This window comes from Lepidochelys kempii, chromosome 2, assembly GCF_965140285.1.
Source record: "Lepidochelys kempii isolate rLepKem1 chromosome 2, rLepKem1.hap1, whole genome shotgun sequence".
Taxonomy (NCBI): domain Eukaryota; kingdom Metazoa; phylum Chordata; order Testudines; family Cheloniidae; genus Lepidochelys; species Lepidochelys kempii.
In genome coordinates this window covers 69292718-69315883 of record NC_136381.1, presented here as the reverse complement: position 1 = coordinate 69315883, position 23166 = coordinate 69292718, and the positions used below count along the sequence as shown (strand labels likewise).

The 23166-nt window shown below is 46.7% G+C and overlaps 1 protein-coding gene across 1 annotated transcript in view; it reads left to right on the top strand.

Moving 5' to 3' along the window:
• RP1 (RP1 axonemal microtubule associated) overlaps positions 1–23166 on the top strand; it is a 295040-nt gene that overhangs the window by 176434 nt on the left and 95440 nt on the right. The window contains exons 33-35 of the mRNA XM_073329615.1: positions 191–345; positions 19684–19897; positions 21342–21532. Coding sequence (XP_073185716.1) covers positions 191–345; positions 19684–19897; positions 21342–21532 — 560 coding nt within the window. The remainder of the gene's footprint in view (positions 1–190; positions 346–19683; positions 19898–21341; positions 21533–23166) is intronic.

The following is a 23166-nucleotide window of genomic DNA, read 5'->3' as shown; positions in this document are numbered from 1 at the left end:
TGGGAATTGGATCAGATTCATACAGAAGAACCACTCCCTTTCTGTTCTAATCTCCATGTAATGTGTTCTTTTTTTGGTTGTAGTTTCTCTGATTTTATTAGAATATCTTTAAATTATATTGCAGTTTTCCTTGAAGCTTTCCCTTTCAATTCAATCTGTTTTGTTCAAACAATCTTCTTTCTTTGTATAGTCAACAAGTATATTGTCTCTATACACACTGGTGACCACTGGGGATCAGAAACCTTTGCAAATGTTTATATCACTCTGTATGGTGAAAGAGGGGACACAGGTGTGAGGAAACTGCACGAACCATTGGTAAAAGGAGGAAAATTTCAAAGGAACAAGGTAAAAAGACACAAAACTTAAGTTTTCTTACAAACTCAAACAATAGCACTGTTTTCTGAATGTCTACCACCAGCTCTTGATTGTAAGAACAAAATTCTCCTTATAGATTTTTGTAGCAGTATTCTGTTCCAGCTTTATCCCTAGATTTTCCATAGGTGATAATCAGGGTTCTACATTTGCATGTGTAAAGCAGCTTATCTGAGTCATAACCCTTGTGATCATGCCTCTCAACTTTTTATGTCCCAAATGTGGGATGCAGTGTGTGACAAAGAACCAAAATTAGTGTCATAAAAATGATTCATGCAGGAAACTTATATTGCTGTGAGATTCATTCCTTTAAATGTAAATAGCTGTTTTGATAATCATAGCTTAAATATTATTTCTGTTGATAATTTTCAATAACAAAAGTGAGGGGGAGCCAAATTTGTTTGGCACGTAGGTAGCTTTTGGGACTAAAACAAATGACACCCCCTGAAAGAAGAGATATTTAATGTATAACCTCAGATGAGAAATTTTACTTAAAGAAGAGAATGCACTGACAGAGTTTAAAAATAAGATAATCCTTTTTCATACTTACTCACCAAGCTATAGTATTCTTAAGAAAGCAGAGAGTCTTAGATTTCTGTGAAATTATTTCATTTAACAATCATATCGACAACATAAAGGATGAAACGAGATTCAGTGTGTAACTTAGAGAACCCCTAACCTGTCTGCTTCTATGTGTGTCTCAAGCCCACTTCCTGTTAGTTACTTGCAGGGTCCACAAGGTGGCATTATTCCATACTTAACTTAGCTCCTTCGTTGAGTAGTGGCCCTATGTATGCTCCACTTCAGGAGTTCATGCTCCTCTTGAGCCCTTAATTGGAGATTTCTAGCTATCCGTGTCTGTTTGGCTCGCACATGCACCGTAAACCTCCATGTGGCAGACACCAAGGCTATATAGGGGTGAACAAGCGATCTGCCCTCAGTTCCTTCTCTATTGCCTCGGCCTGAGGTGGAGCCCTAGCATTTCCACCTAGAACATGCTCAGCCTTCTGTTTTTTTTATTGCAGTTATGCGGTTTATAGTTAGTTAGCAAGTTAGGTGAGAGGGTTGTTTTTCCCTCTCTTTTTTCCTCTCTGGGAGACTTGTCTTCTCCTAGCGGAGCATGCCTGGCTCACCAGGCTTCAAATGCTGCCTTTGTTGCCGGGAGGCTATACCGGTAAGCAATGAGCACTCCAGGTGTGTCTGGGGCATTCCCACATATCGCAGAAGTATTCCTTCTCCTTGGTCCTAAAGCCCAGGACAAAAAAGACCAAGGAGATAAAGCTCAGAGCGTTAACCGTAAAACACTGCCCGCAACACTTTCTGAGCCAGGTCAGGAGACCTATCCCACCACACATCTGTCTCTGGATGGATTCAGCACCCTGAAAACCTCAAGGCATTCTTCCCCTAAAGAAGGGAATCTTTGGAGGCCACTAGGAAGACACCCAGAAAGAGAAGCATGGACTCTCACTCTAAGCCCTGGTCTACACTAGGACTTTAGGTCGAATTTAGCAGCGTTAAGTCGATGTAAACCTGCACCCGTCCACACGATGAAGCCCTTTATTTCGACTTAAAGGGCTCTTAAAATCGATTTCCTTACTCCACCCCTGACAAGTGGATTAGCGCTTAAATCGACCTTGCCGGCTCGAATTTGGGGTACTGTGGACACAATTCGACGGTATTGGCCTCCGGGAGCTATCCGAGAGTGCTCCATTGTGACCGCTCTGGACAGCACTCTCAACTCAGATGCACTGGCCAGGTAGACAGGAAAAGAACCGCGAACTTTTGAATCTCATTTCCTGTTTGGCCAGCGTGGCAAGCTGCAGGTGACCATGCAGAGCTCATCAGCAGAGGTGACCATGATGGAGTCCCAGAATCGCAAAAGAGGTCCAGCATGGACCGAACGGGAGGTATGCGATCTGATCGCTGTTTGGGGAGAGGAATCCGTGCTATCAGAACTCCGTTCCAGTTTTCGAAATGCCAAAACCTTGTCAAAATCTCCCAGGGCATGAAGGACAGAGGCCATAACAGGGACCCGAAGCAGTGCCGCATGAAACTTAAGGAGCTGAGGCAAGCCTACCAGAAAACCAGAGAGGCGAACAGCTGCTCCGGGTCAGAGCCCCAAACATGCCGCTTCTATGATGAGCTGCATGGCATTTTAGGGGGTTCAGCCACCACTACCCCAGCCGTGTTGTTTGACTCCTTCAATGGAGATGGAGGAAACACGGAAGCAGGTTTTGGGGATGAAGAAGATGATGATGATGATGAGGTTGTAGATAGCTCACAGCAAGCAAGCGGAGAAACCAGTTTTCCCGACAGCCAGGAACTGTTTCTCACCCTGGACCTGGAGCCAGTACCCCCTGAACCCACCCAAGGCTGCTTCCTGGCCCCGGCAGGTGGAGAAGGGACCTCCGGTGAGTGTACCTTTTAAAATACTATACATGGTTTAAAAGCAAGCATGTGAAAGGATTACTTTGCCCTGGCATTCGCGGCTCTCCTGGATGTACTCCCAAAGCCTTTGCAAAAGGTTTCTGGGGAGGGCAGCCTTATTGCGTCCTTCATGGTAGGACACTTTACCACTCCAGGCCAGTAACACGTACTCAGGAATCATTGTACAACAAAGCATTGCAGTGTATGTTTGCTGGCGTTCAAACAACATCCGTTCTTTATCTCTCTGTGTTATCCTCAGGAGAGTGAGATATAATTCATGGTCACCTGGTTGAAATAGAGTGCTTTTCTTCAGGGGACACTCAGAGGAGCCCGTTCCTGCTGGGCTGTTTGCCTGTGGCTAAACAGAAATGTTCCCCGCTGTTAGCCATGGGGAGGGGGGAGGGTTGAGGGGGTAGCCACACGGTGGGGGGGAGGCAAAATGCGACCTTGTAACGAAAGCACATGTGCTATGTATGTAATGTTAACAACAAGGTTTACCCTGAAAGAGTGTAGCCACTGTTTTATAAAATGTGTCTTTTTAAATACCGCTGTCCCTTTTTTTTTCTCCACCAGCTGCATGTGTTTCAATGATCACAGGATCTTCTCCTTCCCAGAGGCTAGTGAAGCTTAGAAAGAAAAAAAAAAACGCACTCGAGATGAAATGTTCTCCGAGCTCATGCTGTCCTCCCGCACTGACAGAGCACAGACGAATGCGTGGAGGCAAATAATGTCAGAGTGCAGGAAAGCACAAAATGTCCGGGAGGAGAGGTGGTGGGCTGAAGAGAGTAAGTGGCGGGCTGAAGACAGGGCTGAAGCTCAAATGTGGCAGGAGCATGATGAGAGGAGGCAGGATTCAATGCTGAGGCTGCTGGATGTATGGTTGAGCTCCAGTGTATGGTTGAGCTGCAGCAAAGGCAGCTGGAGCACAGACTGCCACTACAGCCCCTGTGTAACCAACCGCCCTCCTCCCCAAGTTCCATAGCCTCCTCACCCAGACACCCAAGAACGCGGTGGGGGGGCCACCGGCCAACCAGCCACTCCGCCACAGAGGATTGCCCCAAAAGAAAGAAGGCTGGCATTCAATAAATTTTAAAGTTGTAAACTATTAAAGTGCTGTGTGGCATTTTCCTTCCCTCCTCCACCACCCCTCCTGGGCTACCTTGGTAGTCATCCCCCTATTTGTGTGATGAATGAATAAAGAATGCATGAATGTGAAGCAACAATGACTTTATTGCCTCTGCAAGCGGTGATCGAAGGGAGGAGGGGAGGATGGTTAGCTTACAGGGAAGTAGAGTGAACCAAGGGGCAGGGGGTTTCATCAAGGAGAAACAAACAGAACTTTCACACCGTAGCCTGGCCAGTCATGAAACTGGTTTTCAAAGCTTCTCTGATGCGTACCGCGCCCTCCTGTGCTCTTCTAACCGCCCTGGTGTCTGGCTGCGTGTAATCAGCAGCCAGACGATTTGCTTCAACCTCCCACCCCACCATAAACGTCTCCCACTTACTCTCACAGATATTGTGGAGCACACAGCAAGCAGTAATAACAGTGGGAATTTTGGTTTCCCTGAGGTCTAAGCGAGTCAGTAAACTGCGCCAGCGCGCCTTTAAACGTCTAAATGCACATTCTACCACCATTCTGCACTTGCTCAGCCTGTAGTTGAACAGCTCCTGACTATTGTCCAGGGTGCCTGTGTACAGCTTCATGAGCCATGGCATTAAGGGGTAGGCTGGGTCCCCAAGGATACATATAGGCATTTCAACATCCCCAACAGTTATTTTCTGGTCTGGGAATAAAGTCCCTTTCTGCAGCTTTTGAAACAGACCAGAGTTCCTGAAGATGCGAGCGTCATGTACTTTTCCCGGCCATCCCACGTTGATGTTGATGAAACGTCCCTTGTGATCCACCAGAGGTTGCAGCACTATTGAAAAGTACCCCTTGCGGTTTATGTACTCGGCAGCTTGGTGCTCCGGTGCCAAGAGAGGGATATGGGTTCCGTCTATGGTCCCACCACAGTTAGGGAATCCCATTGCAGCAAAGCCATCCACTATGACCTGCACATTTCCCAGGGTCACTACCCTTGATATCAGCAGATCTTTGATTGCATGGGCTACTTGCATCACAGCAGTCCCCACAGTAGATTTGCCCACTCCAAATTGATTCCCAACTGACCCCAACGCTGTCTGGCGTTGCAAGCTTCCACAGGGCTATCGCCACTCGCTTCTCAACTGTAAGGGCTGCTCTCATCTTGGTATTCATGCGCTTCAGGGCAGGGGAAAGCAAGTCACAAAGTTCCATGAAAGTGCCCTTACGCATGCGAAAGTTTCGCAGCCACTGGGAATTGTCCCACACCTGCAACACTATGCGGTCCCACCAGTCTGTGCTTGTTTCCCGAGCCCAGAATCGACGTTCCACAGCATAAACCTGCCCCATTAGCACCATGATGCATGCATTGGCAGGGCCCATGCTTTCAGAGAAATCTGTGTCCATGTCCTGATCACTCCCGTGACCGCGCTGACGTTGCCTCCTCACCCGGTATCGCTTTGCGAGGTTCCGGTGCTGCATATACTGCTGGATAATGTGTGTGGTGTTTAATGTGCTCCTAATTCCCAAAGTGAGCTGAGCGACCTCCATGCTTGCCTTGGTATGGCGTCCGCACAGAAAAAGGGTGCGGAACGATTGTCTGCCGTTGCTCTGACGGAGGGAGGGGCGACTGACGACATGGCTTACAGAGTTGTCTTCAGGGAGCTAAAATCAACAAAGGGGGTGGCTTTACATCAAGGAGTATTTCAGGCAGGACTTCACGGAGGGTTCCAATAAGAAATGGTGCACCTAAGTTATTGTTCTTATTGGAACAAGGAGGTTAGTCTGGCCTCTGATTGATACATGGCTAGATTTACCTCGCTGCACCTTCCCTGTGAGTGACTGCAGTGTGACCTAGAGGAATGAGTCCCCTAGACGGGGGAGGAGGCAAATGAGTACAAAACAAATCTGGTCTATTTCTTGTTTTGATCCACTCCATCTATCTTTTACATCTTTGGCTGGCAGCAGATGGTGCAGAAGGACTACATGCCATCCACATCTCATGGCTGCTCCGCAGAAGATGGTGCAATATGACTGCTAGCAATCCGTATCTCCTGCCTGCTCACCATAAGACGGTTCAATAGGATTGACTGCAGGACTAAAGAGAATGACCTGGTCAAGTCACTCCAAATTTAATCCCTGAGCCGATGTCTGCCCAGGCGCTCATGGCCGACGTGGCCAGGAGCATCTCAGACATGATGATGACGGCTACCAGTCGTACTGTACCGTCTGCTGCTACAAGGCAAGGGGTTGCTGCTACTGTGTAGCAATGCCGTATCGCGTCTGCCAGCACCCAGGAGACATACGGTGACGATTACCTGAGCAGGCTCCATGCTTGCCGTGGTATGGCATCTGCACAGGTAACTCAGGAAAAAAGGCGCGAAACAATTGTCTGCCCTTGCTTTCACGGAGGGAGGGAGGGAACGGGGGCCTGACAATATGTACCTAGAACCATCCGCGACAATGTTTTAGCCCCATCAGAGTGCTCCATTGTGACTGCTCTGGACAGCACTCTCAACTCAGATGCACGATTGTTTGCCGTTGCTCTGATGCAGGGAGGAGAGACTGACGACACGGCTTACAGGGTTGGCTTCAGGGAGCTAAAATCAACAAAGGGGGTGGCTTTACATCAAGGAGTATTTCAGGCAGGACTTCACGGAGGGTTCCAATAAGAAATGGTGCACCTAAGTTATTGTTCTTATTGGAACAAGGAGGTTAGCTTGGCCTCTGATTGATACATGGCTAGATTTACCTCGCTGCACCTTCTTTGTGAGTGACTACAGTGTGACCTAGAGGAATGAGTCCCCTAGGATGCGGGGAAGCAAATGAGTACAAAACAAATCTGGTCTATTTCTTGTTTTGATCCACTCCATCTATCTTTTACATCTTTGGCTGGCAGCAGACGGTGCAGAAGGACTACATGCCATCCACATCTCATGGCTGCTCGGCAGAAGATGGTACAATACGACTACTAGCAATCCTCATCTCTTGCCTGCCTGGCAGAAGATGGTACAGTACGACTGCTAGCAATCCATATTGCCTGCCTGCTCACCATAAGATGGTTCAATAGGACTGACTGCAGGACTAAAGAGAATGACCTGGTCACGTCACTCCAGATTTAGTCCCTGCGCCCATGTCTGCCCAGGCGCTCCCAGACGACGTGGCCAGGAGCACCTTGGACACAACGATGACAGCTACCAGTCGTATTGCACCGTCTCCTGCCAGAAGGCAATGGGTTGCTGCTACTGTGTAGCAATGCTGTACCGCGTCTGCCAGCACCCAGGAGACATACGGTGATGGTTACCTGAGCGGGCTCCATGCTTGCCGTGGTATGGCGTCTGCACAGGTAACTCAGGAAAAAAGGCGCAAAACAATTGTCTGCCCTTGCTTTCACGGAGGGAGGGATGGAACGGGGGCCTGATGATATGTACCCAGAACCACCCGCGACAATGTTTTAGCCCCATCAGGCATTGGGATCTCAACCCAGAATTCCAATGGGCAGCGGAGACTGCGGGAACTGTGGGATAGCTACCCACAGTGCAACTCTCCGGAAGTCGACTCTAGCCTTGATACTGTGGAAGCGCTCCGCCGAGTTAATGCACTTAATACACTTAGACCATTTTCTGTGGGGACACACACACTCGAATATATAAAACCGATTTCTAAAAAATCAACTTCTATAAATTCGACCTTATTCCGTAGTGTAGACATACCCTAAGAAGCCTGTCATAAATATAAAGGGAAGCGTAACAACCTTCCTGTATACAGTACTGTAAAATCCCTCCTGGCCAGAGGCACAATGTCCTTTTAACTGTAAAGGGTTAAGAAGCTCAGATAACCTGGCTGGCACCTGACCAAAAGGACCAATAAGGGGGCAAGATACTTTCAAATCTGGTGGGGAGGCAGGGGGAAGGAGGCTTTTGTCTGTCTGTTCTGTGTGCTTGCCGGAGAGAGATATAGAAAGCAAGCAATTGAACTCCATTAGAATCAGTAAGTACTAGCAAGGAAATGCGTTAATTTACTTTTGTTTTGACTTGTGATTTTCTCTGTGCTGAGAGGAAGGTGTATTCCTGGTTTTCTTTTTGTAACTTTAAAGTTTTTGCCCAGAGGGAAATCCTCTGTGTTTTAAATCTGATTGCCCTGTGAGATTAGCTTCCCTTCTAATTTTATAGAGGTGCTTCTTTTACCTTTTTTCTTTCTAATACAGTTCTGTTTCTTTTAAGAGCCCGACTGATTTCTCTATTGTCCTCAGACCCAGGGGTTTGGGTCTGTGATCACTTTGTAACCAATTGGTTAGGATATTATTCTCAAGCCTCCCCAGGAAAGAGGGTGTAAGGGCTTGGAGGGATATTTTGGAGGAATAGGAACTCCAAGTGGTCCTTTCCCTGATTCTTTGTTAAATCACTTGGTGGTGGCAGCGTACCCTCCAAGGGCAAAAAGTTTGTGCCTTGGGGAAGTTTTACCCTAAGCTAGTAGAAATAAGCTTAGGAGGTCTTTCATGCGGGTCCCCACATCAGTACCCTAGAGTTTAGAGTGGGGAGGGAACCATGAGCCAAAAAAGATCAGGTCCCCATCAAGGTCCTCAGTCTCTGAAGGTATTGCTGAGGCCAAGGGCTCTTCCTCCAGTACCGGTGGGCCTGTGAAGTCCTGGAGTTCCAAGGACAAGAAGCATGGCTCCAATAGGGCCCAGGTACCATCCACCAGTAATGAGGATAAGTACAGGGTACCATTGAGCTTGACCCTGCTATTGGCACCAAAGAATCCATTCTGTTAATGCGGTCCTGCACCTTAACCCAGCCATCAGTACTGATGCAAGCAGCTCAGCCAGGGGTATCCTCAGTATCGAGCAAGCAATGGTGCCAGATGTCAGTGATGCACTCATCAGTGGTACCAGCAGCTTCAGCTACCTCTACCTTGTCTATGGCATTAGTCTCCAAGTGGCCATCCTTTGGCACAGGACTCCACTCTGTCTTCAATGGCTGCCCCACCCCCCCATGGGAGGACATGGAGGAAGAGGACTCCTAATCAGTCTCCTTGATTTTGGTAAGGGGTACTCTTACATACCCCTTTGGGAATCTGCTTTTGGCCAGCTATAGGGAGGACCATGCAGGTCATCAAGGATGGTGGTGGAACCAGCGTTGCTTGCGACCCCCACTTCTTTATGGACCCCTGAAATGGCTACATTGGGATCTGTGGGCCGCCTATCAGTAGCAATTTACCAGACCACCAGTACTGCCCCTCAGGGAGACCAGAGTTTCCCATCCCCCCTCTCCCCATCCTCCACCCCACAGGAGGAAATGTTTGAGGACCACGAGGCTAGGGCAGATGAAGAAGCCATGCCTGAGACTCCCATTTCATTATCATCAGTGGATGAGATGGTTATGCCTCCACCACTTTTCATGGCTGACAATTTCAGGCAGTTTCAGAACCTCATTAGAAAGATAGCCCACACCCTGCAGATCCCTCTGAGGAGGTCAAGAATGTGCAATACTAGCTGCTGGGGATCTTGCAGTCGGCAACACACTCCAGGGTGGTGATACCTATTGATGAGATTGTCCTGGCTCTGGCTAAGACAGTCTGGCAAACACGTTCTACTATTCCAACAACATGCAAAAGGGCAAATCAGTAATACTAAGTGCCCCTTAAGGATTCTGACTTTTTATTTTCCCATCCCCCACCCAACTAACCTAAAAACAATGAGGAGTCCTTGTGGCACCTTAGAACTAACAAATGTATTTGGGCATAAGCTTTCGTGGGCTAGAACCCACTTCATCAGATGCATGGAGTGGAAAATACAGTAGCAGGTATATTTATACATAAGCAAGTATTTTCCACTCCATGCATCTGATGAAGTGGATTCTAGCCCACGAAATCTTATGCCCAAATACATTTGTTAGTCTCTAAGGTGCCACAAGAACTCTTCGTTGTTTTTGCTGATACAGACTAACATGGCTGCCACTCTGAAACCTGTGACCAACTAACCTAGTGTTGGATGTGGTGAATGAATGCTGTACTTTTTGAGATCTCCCCTCTTGACAAGGACAAAAAGCAGCTGGATCTCTCTGGATGAAAGTCATACTTGTCCACAATCCTGTGGTTCTGGAGCGAAAATTATCAGGCGGTCATGTCCAAATACAACAAGTTCACAGTCTTTATTGAGCAGCTGCCGCACAACTAACTGCAGAGGGCCAACTATGACCAAACAGCTCTCCAAGCATCCCTAGATACTGTGGATGCTACTGCCAGATCCATCTCTACAATGGTAGTTATGTGCATGGCTCTAACTTTCAGGGTTTCTGAGAAAGATTCAAAGCACAACAGGACCTCCCCTTTGACACTCATAAGCTTTTCTCAGAGACCACAAAGAACGCCCTGCGCATGCTGAGGGACTCCAAGGCTACCCCCCACCCCCGAGAAGAAGGGCTGAACCAGGCCAGAGAGGCTGCGCAGACCCACAGCCAATCAAAGAAGGCCTGGGGAGAGCAATCAGGGCAGAGGGAGAGGCAGCCAATCAGGGCCGGCATAGGCCCTATACAAAGACTGCCTAGCAAAGAGCAAGGGAGTCTCTCCCTGGTGGGCAAGGGAGGAGGACTGGCTCCTGAACTGAAAGGTAGTACCTTAGACAGAGCAGTGCTGGGGAAGAGCAGAAGGAGCTGGGGAGCTCTGGCCAAGGAAAACCCCAGGCTGCCGGCCTAGCTACAAAGGGTTGGGCAGGTGCATAGGGCCAAAGGGGAAGTGGCCCAGGGACAATAGCAGGACAAGGGGAGAGCAGAGAGGCTGCTGCTAGAGGGTCCCTGTGTCGGGACCCAGAGTAGCGGGTGAGCCTGAGTCCACCCCTTCCCACCTGTACTGCACCTGGCTGAGGAGGAGTGTGGCCTGATAAAGGCTGGGGCTGACCCCTGTGACAAAGGGCTAGACTTTGAGGCTGTAGTTGGCCGCTAGGGTGGGTGTAGAGCAAAGACTGCTGATTGCACCAAACTCCCAGAAGGGAGTGAGACTGGAGCAGTGGGCTCTGCCGGAGGGCAGTGTCCTGAAGAGGACGCTGCTGAAAAGGGAGCAATGTGGGTCCCCAAAGCAGCAGAGCAGATGAAGGGCAAGGCTCCATGCGCAAAAGGTGCTCCATGACTGGACGGAGCTAATTCCTGGAGCAACCAGTGGGAGGCGCCAGCGGTGGTGAGTCTTGACCTCGTCTCACACACCTTGTCACGGTTCCTCCCCCACTCTGAACTCTAGGGTACAGATGTGGGGACCTGCATGAAAAACCTCCTAAGCTTATCTTTACCAGCTTAGGTCAAAACTTCCCCAAGGTACAAAATATTACCTCCGTTATCCTTGGACTGGCCGCTACCACCACCAAACTAATACTGGTTACTGGGGAAGAGCTGTTTGGACGCGTCCTTCCCCCCAAAATACTTCCCAAAACCTTGCACCCCACTTCCTGGACAAGGTTTGGTAAAAAGCCTCAACAATTTGCATAGGTGACCACAGACCCAAACCCTTGGATCTGAAAACAATGAAAAAGCATTCAGTGTTTTACAAGAAGACTTTTAATAAAAAATAGAAGTAAATAGAAATAAAGAAATCCCCCCTGTAAAATCAGGATGGTAGATATCTTACAGGGTAATTAGATTCAAAAACATAGAGAACCCCTCTAGGCAAAACCTTAAGTTACAAAAAAGATACACAGACAGAAATAGTTACTCTATTCAGCACAATTCTTTTCTCAGCCATTTAAAGAAATCATAATCTAACACATATCTAGCTAGATTACTTACTAAAAGTTCTAAGGCTCCATTCCTGGTCTATCCCTGGCAGAAACCAGCATACAGACAGACACAGACCCTTTGTTTCTCTCCCTCCTCCCAGCTTTTGAAAGTATCTTGTCTCCTCATTGGTCATTTTGGTCAGGTGCCAGCGAGGTTACCTTTAGCTTCTTAACCCTTTACAGGTGAGAGGAGCTTTCCCCTGGCCAGGAGGGATTTCAAAGGGGTTTACCCTTCCCTTTATATTTATGACACGCCCCCCAAATCTCAGCTAGGGTGAAACACTGGCTGGGATTTCTTCCTGGAGCTCTAGGAAAAACAGAGTTAATAAGACACATGCATCTCTAAATATACTACCAAGTACATAAAGACTAACAATATTTTCCACATCTCAAGGACGATTTTAACCAGTTGATTCTGGGAAACTTTCACGGGAGAGTGCATCAGCCACTTTGTTAGAAGCTCCTGAGATGTGTTGGATGTCGAAATCAAAATCTTGGAGAGCTAAACTCCACCAAAGAAGTTTTTTGTTAGTTTCTTTGACGGTGTGAAGCCACTTTAGTGCAGCATGGTCGGTTTGCAGGTGGAAACGCCGTCCCCAAACATATGGGCGTAGCTTTTCCAGAGCGTAGACAATGGCATAACATTCTTTTTCAGTGACTGACCAGTTGCTTTCCCTCTCAGACAGTTTTTTGCTGAGAAACACTACAGGGTGGAATTCTTGATCAGGTCCTTTCTGCATTAAAACTGCTCCCACACCACGCTCGGATGCATCTGTGGTTACTAGGAACGGTTTGTCAAAGTCTGGGGCCCTTAGTACAGGGTCAGACATGAGTGTCGCTTTAAGCTTGTTAAAGGCCTTCTGACACTTTCCGGTCCACTGAACAGCATTTGGCTGTTTCTTTTTGGTTAGGTCTGTCAGTGGGGCAGCGATTTGGCTGTAGTGCGGTACAAATCGTCTGTAATAACCGGCCAAGCCTAAGAAGGATTGAACCTGTTTCTTTGACTTTGGGACAGGCCACTTTTGGATAGCATCCACTTTGGCCTGTAGGGGGCTGATAGTTCCTTGACCCACCTGGTGTCCAAGGTAAGTCACTCTGTTTAGGCCTATTTGACACTTCTTAGCCTTAACAGTTAGTCCTGCCTCCCTTATGCGCTCAAGGACTTTTTGTAGATGTTCCAGGTGGTCTGCCCAGGAATCCGAAAATATGGCCACATCGTCAAGGTAGGCGACTGCATATTCTCCTAATCCCGCTAGGAGACCATCTACAAGTCTTTGGAAAGTGGCGGGTGCATTTCGCAGCCCGAAAGGGAGTACATTAAATTCATACAGCCCGAGATGTGTGATGAAGGCTGACCTTTCCTTGGCAGATTCATCTAGCGGTACCTGCCAGTACCCCTTGGTTAAGTCCAAGGTAGAGATGAACTGGGCCCGTCCCAGTTTCTCTAATAGTTCATCTGTGCGTGGCATTGGATAGTTGTCTGGGCGAGTTACAGCATTTAGCTTACGGTAGTCCACGCAAAAACGTATTTCCCCATCTGGTTTGGGAACTAGAACCACTGGAGATGCCCATGCACTTTCAGAGGGGCGGATTACACCCATCTGTAACATATCCTGGATCTCCCGTTCTATAGCAGTTTTAGCTTGAGGAGACACCCGGTAAGGGTGGACCCTAATTGGGTGAGCATTACCTGTGTCAATGGAGTGGTATGCCCGTTCAGTCAGTCCTGGGGTGGCTGAGAACGTTGGCGCGTAGCTAGTGCACAGCTCCTGGATCTGCTGTCGCTGCATACGCCCAAGGGTCATGGAGAGGTTCACCTCTTCCACACCACCAGCACATTTCCCTTCGTAATAGACACCTTCAGGCCACTCAGCGTCGTCTCCTCCCTGGGCTGTAAACTGACAAACCTTTAATTCTCTGGAATAAAAGGGCTTTAGAGAATTAATATGATACACCTTAGGCTTTCGGTTGGAGGTGGGGAATGCTATGAGATAATTAACAGCTCCCAGGCGCTCCTGGACCACGAATGGCCCTTCCCACGATGCTTCCATTTTATGGGCCTGGAGCGCCTTTAAGACCATGACCTGGTCTCCTACTTTGAAGGAACGCTCTCTGGCATGTTTATCATACCAGGCTTTTTGCTCTTTTTGAGCATCCTGTAAGTTTTCTCTAGCAAGGGCTAAAGAGGTTCGGAGGGTGTTTTGTAGGTTGGTTACAAAGTCCAGAATGTTAGTTCCTGGAGAAGGTGTAAATCCCTCCCATTGCTGCTTCACCAACTGCAATGGCCCCTTAACCTCACGGCCATATACAAGTTCAAATGGGGAAAACCCTAAACTGGGATGTGGTACAGCTCTGTAGGCAAAGAGCAACTGCTGCAATACTAGGTCCCAATCATTGGAGTGCTCATTTACGAATTTACGTATCATGGCCCCCAAAGTTCCATTAAACTTCTCCACCATGCCATTTGTTTGATGATGGTAAGGAGTGGCAACCAAGTGATTTACCCCATGAGCTTCCCAAAGGTTTTTCATAGTTCCTGCCAGGAAATTAGTCCCTGCATCTGTGAGGATGTCGGAGGGCCAACCTACCCTGGCAAAAATGTCTGCTAGTGCCTGGCACACACTTTTAGCCCTGGTGTTGCTTAGAGCTACTGCTTCCGGCCATCGGGTGGCAAAATCCATGGAAGTCAGTATGTACTGCTTTCCTCTGGGTGTCTTTTTCGGAAAAGGACCCAGAATATCCACAGCTACTAGCTGAAATGGAACTTCAATGATGGGGAGTGGCTGGAGAGGAGCTTTGACCTGGTCTTGGGGTTTTCCCACTCTTTGGCACACCTCACAAGACTGGACATAAGTAGAAACATCCTTGCCCATTCCCTCCCAGTGGAATGACCTGCCCAAACGGTCTTTGGTCCTGTTCACCCCAGCATGGCCACTAGGGTGATCATGGGCTAAGCTCAAGAGCTTGGCCCGGTATTTAGTTGGAACTACCAACTGTCTCTGAGGATGCCAGTCTTCCTGGTGTCCCCCAGAAAGAGTTTCCTTGTATAAAAGTCCTCTTTCTACAACAAACATGGATCGATTAGAAGAGCTGAGAGGCGGTGGGTTGCTCCGTGCCGCCGTCCACGCTCTCTGGAGGCTTTCATCTGCTTCCTGTTCAGTCTGGAACTGTTCCCTTGATGCTGGAGACATCAGTTCCTCATTGGATTGGGGACATAGGCTTGGTCCCTCTGGAAGCAATATAGGGGATGGAGCTGTTTCTGTTGACTGTGAACCGCTCTCCGCTGGTGCACTATGTTGGGATTCAGGCTCCGGCTGAGCCTCTTGTGTAGGGTTATCGGCTGCTGCCAGTTCAGGTTCGGTGGGGCCCTCTGGTGTTGAGGTTGCAAGTACTGGATTCAGTGCTGGCACGGGGTCTGGTGTTGGTTGTTTGGCTGGTTCCGGTTCTGGGACTGGTTCCGTCTGGGTCTCTGGGACTGGATCCACTACTGCTGTTGCAGACATTGGCCTGGGGTCCGGGTCCATCACCTCTGACCGGGCCCTGATAGAAGTTTCCGGAACAGAGCTAGGCCCCACGGCCTGTTTAGCCTGGCTGCGGGTGACCGTTCCCACCCTCTTGGCCTGCTTCACGTGATTGGCCAAGTCTTCCCCCAACAGCATGGGGATGGGATAATCATCATAGACTGCAAAAGTCCACATTCCTGACCAGCCCTTGTACTGGACAGGCAACTTGGCTGTAGGCAAATTGAAAGAGTTGGACTTGAAGGGTTGAATCGTCACTTGGATCTCTGGGTTGATTAAATTGGGGTCCACTAAGGAAGCATGGATAGCTGACACTTGTGCTCCGGTGTCCCTCCACGCGGTGACCTTCTTCCCGCCCACACTCACAGTTTCCCTCCGCTCCAAGGGTATCTGGGAGGTATCTGGGCCTGTGGACCTCTGGTGTGATTCCGGTGCAATGAACTGTAATCTGTTGGGGTTCTTGGGGCAGTTGGCCTTTACATGCCCCAGCTCGTTACATTTAAAACATCGTCCAGCTGACGGGTCACTGGGGCTTTGATGGGCTGATTGAAGGTTTGAATCCTCCCGCTCCTCTGGATTTATGATTGTGCCCTTTAGCCTTCCTCTCTTTGGGGACCACGTGTCCATTTCTACCTGGCTTGGGAGTGGATCACTATGGACCAACAGATCTTGGAGGTCATAACATCAACTATACCATTCATTTTATATCACTCTCTTCCTTCCACCCCTTCCCTGTCCCTCTTCAGGGACCTCTCTCATGAGCTTCTGCTGAGGCAAAAGGTGGACTTTCTCCTCCAACTAGGAGTAATAGAACCAGTCCCTTCATCTCAAAGGGGCAGGGTGTTCTACTCAAAATATTTCCTACTGCCAAAGAAGAACAGTGATTGGAGCCGGATCTTAGATCTAAGACTGTTGAACAAGTTCATTAAGCCTCAAAAGTTCAGGATGGTGACTCTGTAAGTCCTTTGCTGGAGGAAGGGATTTGGAGCAAGGCAATCAAGGTAATGTTGGACAACATGTCCTGCGTGTTTTATATTAACAAGTAGGGAGGAGCAAGATCCCCTTCCTTGGGTACTGAAGCCATAAAGCTCAGGAACTGGTCCAGATTTTAGTGGTCTAACTCCCAGACTCCCAGAACACCACAGCCAGAGATTTCTCCCACTACTATGAATGGGACCTGGACACCCAGGTTCTTCACAGCATGTTCCAGAGATCGATCTTTTATGCCGCTTCAGAGAACAGGAAGTGCTTTCTCTTCTGTTCCAGGGCAGGATCTATGTCACCACTCCCTGGGGGTGCTTTCCTTCTATTGTGAAAGAAGAGTCTGTTCTATGCCTTTCTCCCACCTCCCTAATTCTAAGGGGGCTGAACGAGATCAGGCAGGACAGGGCCAGAGTTCTTTCTTCTCATAGCACTAACTTGGCCAAGACAAGCTTGGTACCCTTACCTGCTTCAACTCAGTATCCAACTATCAATCAAATTCCCGACCGTGTCTCAGGGTGTGGCTCCTTGATGGCTCTATGGATGTGCAGCACATGTTATTAAACAGTAGAAAAACATTAACCCGCACTACCTACGTACTGAAATGGAAGAGATTTTGTCCATTGGTTTGGTTGTTGCTACCTCTAGCCTGAGTTGGTTCCCCTTTCTCTCATCGTAGGTTAACTGCTGGATCTAAAGACATCTGGGTTATCCATCAGATCAGTCAAGGTACACCTGGCCACAGTGTCAGCCTTTGAACCCCCAGGCAAGAGATTCTTAATTTTTGCTCACCCGATATCCAGATTTATTAAGTGTCTGGGTAATCTCTTCCCCCACATTAGATCCTGACCCTGTTTTGGGACCTCAACCTGGTTCTCAACCACCTCATGAAAGCTCCATTCAAACCAATGGTGATCTGTTCCCTACCACATTCGTCAATGAAGATGGCCTTCTTAGTTGCCATCATGTCAGCATCTAGGGTCAGGGAGATTGGAGCCTTGATGGCAGACTTCCCACCCCTGCCTCCCTTACAATGTTCTTTATGGCAAGGTCATTAAAGTTCCACAATCTAGGTTCCTACCAAAGAATTTTCATCCTAACTATTCTATCCATCTGCCAGTATTTTTTCCAAAACTTCAGTTCTCAGCAGGAATCCTATTTCCATATCTTGGATGTTAGAAGGGACTTCACCTTCCACCTGAACAGGAATAAGCAGTTTAGGAGATCACCTAGACTCTTCTTCTCCTTTGAAGATAGATCTAAGGGGGATCCTATCTCTGCTCAGAGACTTTTGAAATGACTATTGGATTGTATCTCTGCCTTTTATGACTCTGCAGGTGCTCAGCCCCCACCCCCTGAGGCCACATAATAGGCAACATCTACTGCATTTTTTTTAAAGAATGGTCCAGTATCTGAGATATGCAGAACCACCACTTGGATTTCAGTCCATACAGTTTCAAAGCATTAAGCCATGCTTCATGCCATCGGATCTGATGCAGCACTTGGCTCTTCAGTACTAGCTTCAGTTCTGGATCCTGTTCTGGAGCTCCCTCCTCCTCCTCCTGGGGATACTGCTCAGAAGTCAAGTGAAGTGGAGACACTATTCAAAGAAGAAGGAAAAGTTATTCACCCTATCCAGTAACTGCAGTTCTTTGAGATGTGTGTCCCTATGCGTTCTCTATTACCCATCCTTCCCCTCTGGTTTGGTTGTTCCCTAGGAGATGCCTAGGTAAAGAAAGAACTGAGGGAGGTTTGTCCATGCACCTATGTATAGCTTTGGTGTCTGCCATGAGGAGGCATAGGGCACGTGCCTGGGCTGAACTGCTAGCCAGGGGCGGATTAGGGTTTTGTGGGTGGCCTCTAGATCAGAGCAAGTGGGGGGGCCCCTCCACCCTTTCTGCCTGCAGTTTACTCCCTCCCCACCAGTATGTCAAGGCGCAGGGGCTTGCCCTGTTCAGCCCACCTGCCCTCCCCTCCTGTGCGGGTTGAGGCGTGGGAGCACCCATTTTCCGGGACCTCCCCCAATTAGCTGGGGCCCCTGGGCATGGGCCCCATTGGCCTAGTGGCTAATCAACCACTGCCGCTAGCTAGAAATCTCCTATCAAGGGTATAAAAGGCACATGCACACCTGAAGTGTTGCACCGATAGGGACACACATCTTGAACTACAGTTACTGCACAGGGTGAGTAACTCTTCCTTCATGCACAGATTTTTCCCTGTATTGCCTTAATTAAGAACCAGTTACTTAATTGTACTTGCAATCTGGCTGCCAAGTCTGGAATTCTAGTAAATGGATGTTTTATCACCTGAAAGCGTTTTTAATATTAGTGTAAGATAAACTGCTTTTGTGTTACTTTTATACAAAAATAGCTATGACGTTCTATAGCACTTTGGTAACCACAGAGTTGTTCTTCACAGAGCTGTTTGCTAATATATCCATTCTAAGTGCCTTGTAGGTTTATTTATTAGGATCCCATAGTACATAAATCTATTTTTTATAATTTTTATCTGAAACACGGTTATTATTAAAACTCCAATTGTTTTCACCTTGATTCAGTACTGAGAGGCTGCAAACATTTCCAGCTAATCAAAACTTATTGACCATTGTTAGCCACACTGAGGCCCACTGGGCCCTCATTTGGGTAGTGTACAAAGCAGATAGGATTGTTATAAAATGAAAAGAATGCATTGCACCAAGCTGTCCTTGAATCATATAGATTTAGTGCTGCATTAAATTTCCTCTTTTGACTCCTTGCTCGCCATTGTCCTCTTTTCCTTCTCTTTCCATTTGCCCTCTCCTTTACTTTACTTCTTTCCTTTCCCTTCTTTCCCCATTGCTCTCTCCATTCTGTTCCTCCTCAGTCTTTGTCTTTCCCATCCTTCTCTTTCATCTCTGCTTGTGTCTCTTTCTCTCTCCTACACTCTCCCATCACCTCCTTTTCAGTCTTCTTTTCCCTCCTTTTTTTCCTCATGTTGTACAGAAAACAAAAGACAAACTTCTCTGCTTTCTAAGAGAATTCAGGATTATAGAAAACCTTGTCTCCGAATGAATAAGCTTTTTTCAGAGTGTTAACTTCCCTCTGGAACCCTACTAATGTATATTTGCATAATAGATCCTGGAAGCCAGAAACTCCCAATGAGTATATCAGAACCAAGATTTTCTAGTGATATTTTAGTATCCAGAAGCATATTGTAGCATAATTTGGAATGACTGATTAAATGTCCCATATGAGCCAAAGATCAAATGAGCCTGCAGTCATTACTAATAAAGGACCCGAGCCACAATGTTTGGAATCTAATCAAGAACTGAAATATGCTGTTCAGAGAGGGGATTTCCTTTTCAACCATTATAGATATAAGCCAGTCCTGTCTTTCGGATCCTGATCTAGATCTAGGTCCAAGTTTCCTCTGAAGTTCAAGCACATTCAGATCCAAGCTTTTGGTTTAAGTTCATCTCTAGTTATAATACTTTGCATTTACGCTGTGTGTGTGTGTTCCATTTTTGCTGCTTTTCAAAGTATTTCTCCTTTTTGCAGGTGGATTCATTCTTAATAGAGGCAGTTTCTCTGAGCCATTTGCGAAAGGTAGTTGTAGGACATGACGGAGAAGGATATGGGGCTGGAATGTACCTCAAGATGATAACAATCAAGGAATCAGAGGACTCAGCTAAAGAATGGATCTTTCCATGTTGGAACTGGCTTGATACTCATCTGGGAATTCATGAGACGGTTTGTGAGATTATAACAATAGGTAGGTCCTTCTGCAACAAGACTGCAGTCAATGAGAGTTCCACCTGTTTACATCAGGTGTTAATTAGACTGAAGGTCTTTATAATTGCTATAATATCTTTATTTGGCTGTAAACATCACACACATTTTCAGCATGATTTTTCTATAATAGCAAACACACTGGTAAGGTCAGAGATAATATAATCTAATGCTGCGTAGTGCACTGTGCACAAAGCAATAGCCCTCTGCATTAAATTTGGCATGTTAAAATTTAATGGGGGATCAGAATGTGAGAAGAGGCCTCATGGGGATAAGTGGCTTAAAGTAGAGTTTTAATGCACTAGTTTTCAGCCTGTTGGGAGCCAGTTTTAAGTCTAGGGAAAAGTTAGTTTAGTGGTCTCAGTTTAGTCCTTATCTGAGGGCATTAGTCCACGCCCACAGAGCTACGGCACTGTTCGGTAGAGCTGTCGCTCCGTTTGGCTGAAGCCTATCATTGTGGCAGGATTGCAAGGCAAAACCTACATGCAAGTGGCAGAAAGGCATTGGGCGGTGCTCACAGCAGTCTCTCACTTCCAAACAAGGAGTAAAATTCATCAGTCCCATTTAAAAATAAGAGGAAAGAAGATCGCTGTAATCAGGTGTTGTATCCTATAAAAATAATGCCAAGAAGGTAGATGCACCAGTGGAAATGAACCTCCCAAGTTAGATCCGTAAGGGGGGGAAAAATAAGTAGAAAAGCGAGAAGCAATGTGTCTGTATCAGATGCACTTAGAACCCACCATTTAGTTTTCTAGACTCGTTAAAGGTAGATTTTTCTGTGTTGTGTTATTTAAACATGCATAGGATGTTTACATAAGATTGTTTAAACAGATTCCAAAATTAAAGGTCCAAATGTAGCAGACCTGGAATTATTTAGAGGGTTTTTAGCATTGCTGTATGTGGATCTGGCTAATGTGGGTTTAGAGCACTTTTTTATATATATGTTCAGCTCTCAGTATCATATAACATATTCTTATTTAAGGTCTGATTGCAAGTGGGGATTTCATGGATAAATATACCAGGTGTTATGCTTCAGGCTACTATTGTTTCTAAATGAGATAAGTGATATAGGTGAGCTAGTGAGTTGGTGACATTGATTACTTCTGTCAAAACAGTTAATTAGGGTTATGAAGGAGGCTGCATGTTCTTTAATAATTAGTTCCAAAAAGGACAGTAAAAACAACTTCACATCCAGAAAATATTCTGTAAATCTAAAGTTTGAAACACAAAAGAACATTAAGGTTAAATCTTGATTGAAAAAATGCAATAAAGGTATGATGTGTTATTCTTAGTGAATTGTTGCCATAGATGCAACATAACCTTCAAATACAGCTGTGTTTGTGTACTGTAAAGCCTGTGGTCCTAATATATTATGCCTTTCTCTCATGCTGTCTTCTTTCCTCTTTCTGTTTGATAATTTTTTAAAGGTAAAAGATTGATTTCTAGTCCTAAACTGCCTCAAATCAACATGCAGTCCTCAGGTCTGTGGATAATGGACATCATTGGATCTGACGTCAACACTGAAATGGATCCAATACACCTTTCTTTCATCTTTTATGGAGACCTGAATCACAAAGAGTTGGCTCTTCAAATTACAGGAAAAGCAACTCAAATCAAAGTAGTTCAATCTTTCTCTATTATCAGAACTTCTAAGAATCATGTACTTAATAATCCTTTTAATTCCTGTAGAAATCGTTTATTTGGGCCAAATTTCCAACATGATTTCTAAACCTGTCTGTGCAAATTGGCGCACACAGTCATTTTTGTCGACAAATGATAGGATTTGCACATCCTCAATGGCATTTTCATGAACAAATCCTGCCTGATTTTCAGGCATTGTGTGTTTGCATATGAAAATTCTGTGATTTGCTAGTGCATATGGTTGTGCATGTCAGACTGCAGGCACAGATATACAGGCCAGTTTGAAGCCCTTTTGAAAATGTGGTACTTCGTCATTTAATCCACAAATATGGTGTATAAAGTCAGAGATACCAAGTGACTTTTCTGGGGTCAGGCTATGATAGGGTAAAATGCCCTTGTCCCTTTTCCTCCCTAAACCTCATTATCTAATTCTTCTTCCCTTCTGCTATGTTTCTCCTTCCTAACTGCCTTCTCTCTTCATCCTATATTCACACCCATTCCATTCCCTTGCCTCTTTTGCTTTCTATCTCTCTCTCGCGCCCCTCCTTTCTTTTACCTTTGCCCAACTCCTTGTTCCCCTATCAGGGTCCTCCTCCCTTATGCCACTCTTTCATCCTTTCCCCCTCTCTTTCTGCCTCCTTTCCCTCTCCTTCCCAACTAATTAAAACATCAACAAACCTTTGAGACCCACCTTCAGTCAGTAGGGAGTCTGTCACTTCTCCACATGCTCACTTCCTTTTGGGAATTATACTGCCTTCTCTGAAGGGGTGGGGGGCTATTCCTGTTCCTAGAGTTCTTATTGATACTCCACTCTGCTCTGCATGTGCTACAGACATAGTGGGGAGTGGAACGGTAATTAAATGAACGCTGCTGAAGCAGACCCAGAATTGGAGTAGCTCCTAACTTGGCTGCAAAGGAGGGGAAAGAGCCTCCACTATGGGCATAATCCACTAAGAGGAACTCTTACAGATTTAATTTAAAAAACTGAAATATTTCATTCTTGTCTGCCCTTTAATCTACACCTTTAATCTAACAATTTCCACCCACCACACCTACCATGGCAGGCTAATATTGCTTGGGGGAGCATTTCTTTTTTATCCTGTAGAAGGCAAATTCAAATGAATACTGCTCCTAACCATTTGAGCATATCACTTACCCCAATGTGTGTCTCGAAAGCAGGACATTTTGAAGTGCCTTATTGGTGAGTTTCCAGCATAAACAATCTTTATACTTTTGGTTGATGAGTGTGGGGGCTGCCAGCATGCATATCTTTGATCTGTCAGTAACCACAGGTCTCACTGAAACTCATGGGTATGCTAGTCACTTTTCATTCAGGTTAAATGAGGGAGCAATTAAATACCCCTCTGTTCAGAGATAGCTGAAACAATAGAAACCACTGTCCAAGGCATTTGACCTCCTGGGAAGACCTAAGCAAGAACTAATTCAGGGAGAATTAGAGTGGTTTCCCTGGGGCTTGTGGGGCTGGGGCATTGATTGGTGGAGCTGTGGGTGTCACAAGCACTCAGGATCAAAAAGCTAAGAGAGCACTGGTGAGTGTGGCCTTGGGAGGAAGTCAGGGGAGAGAGTTTCTTTTAGGAACTGGACTGGCTG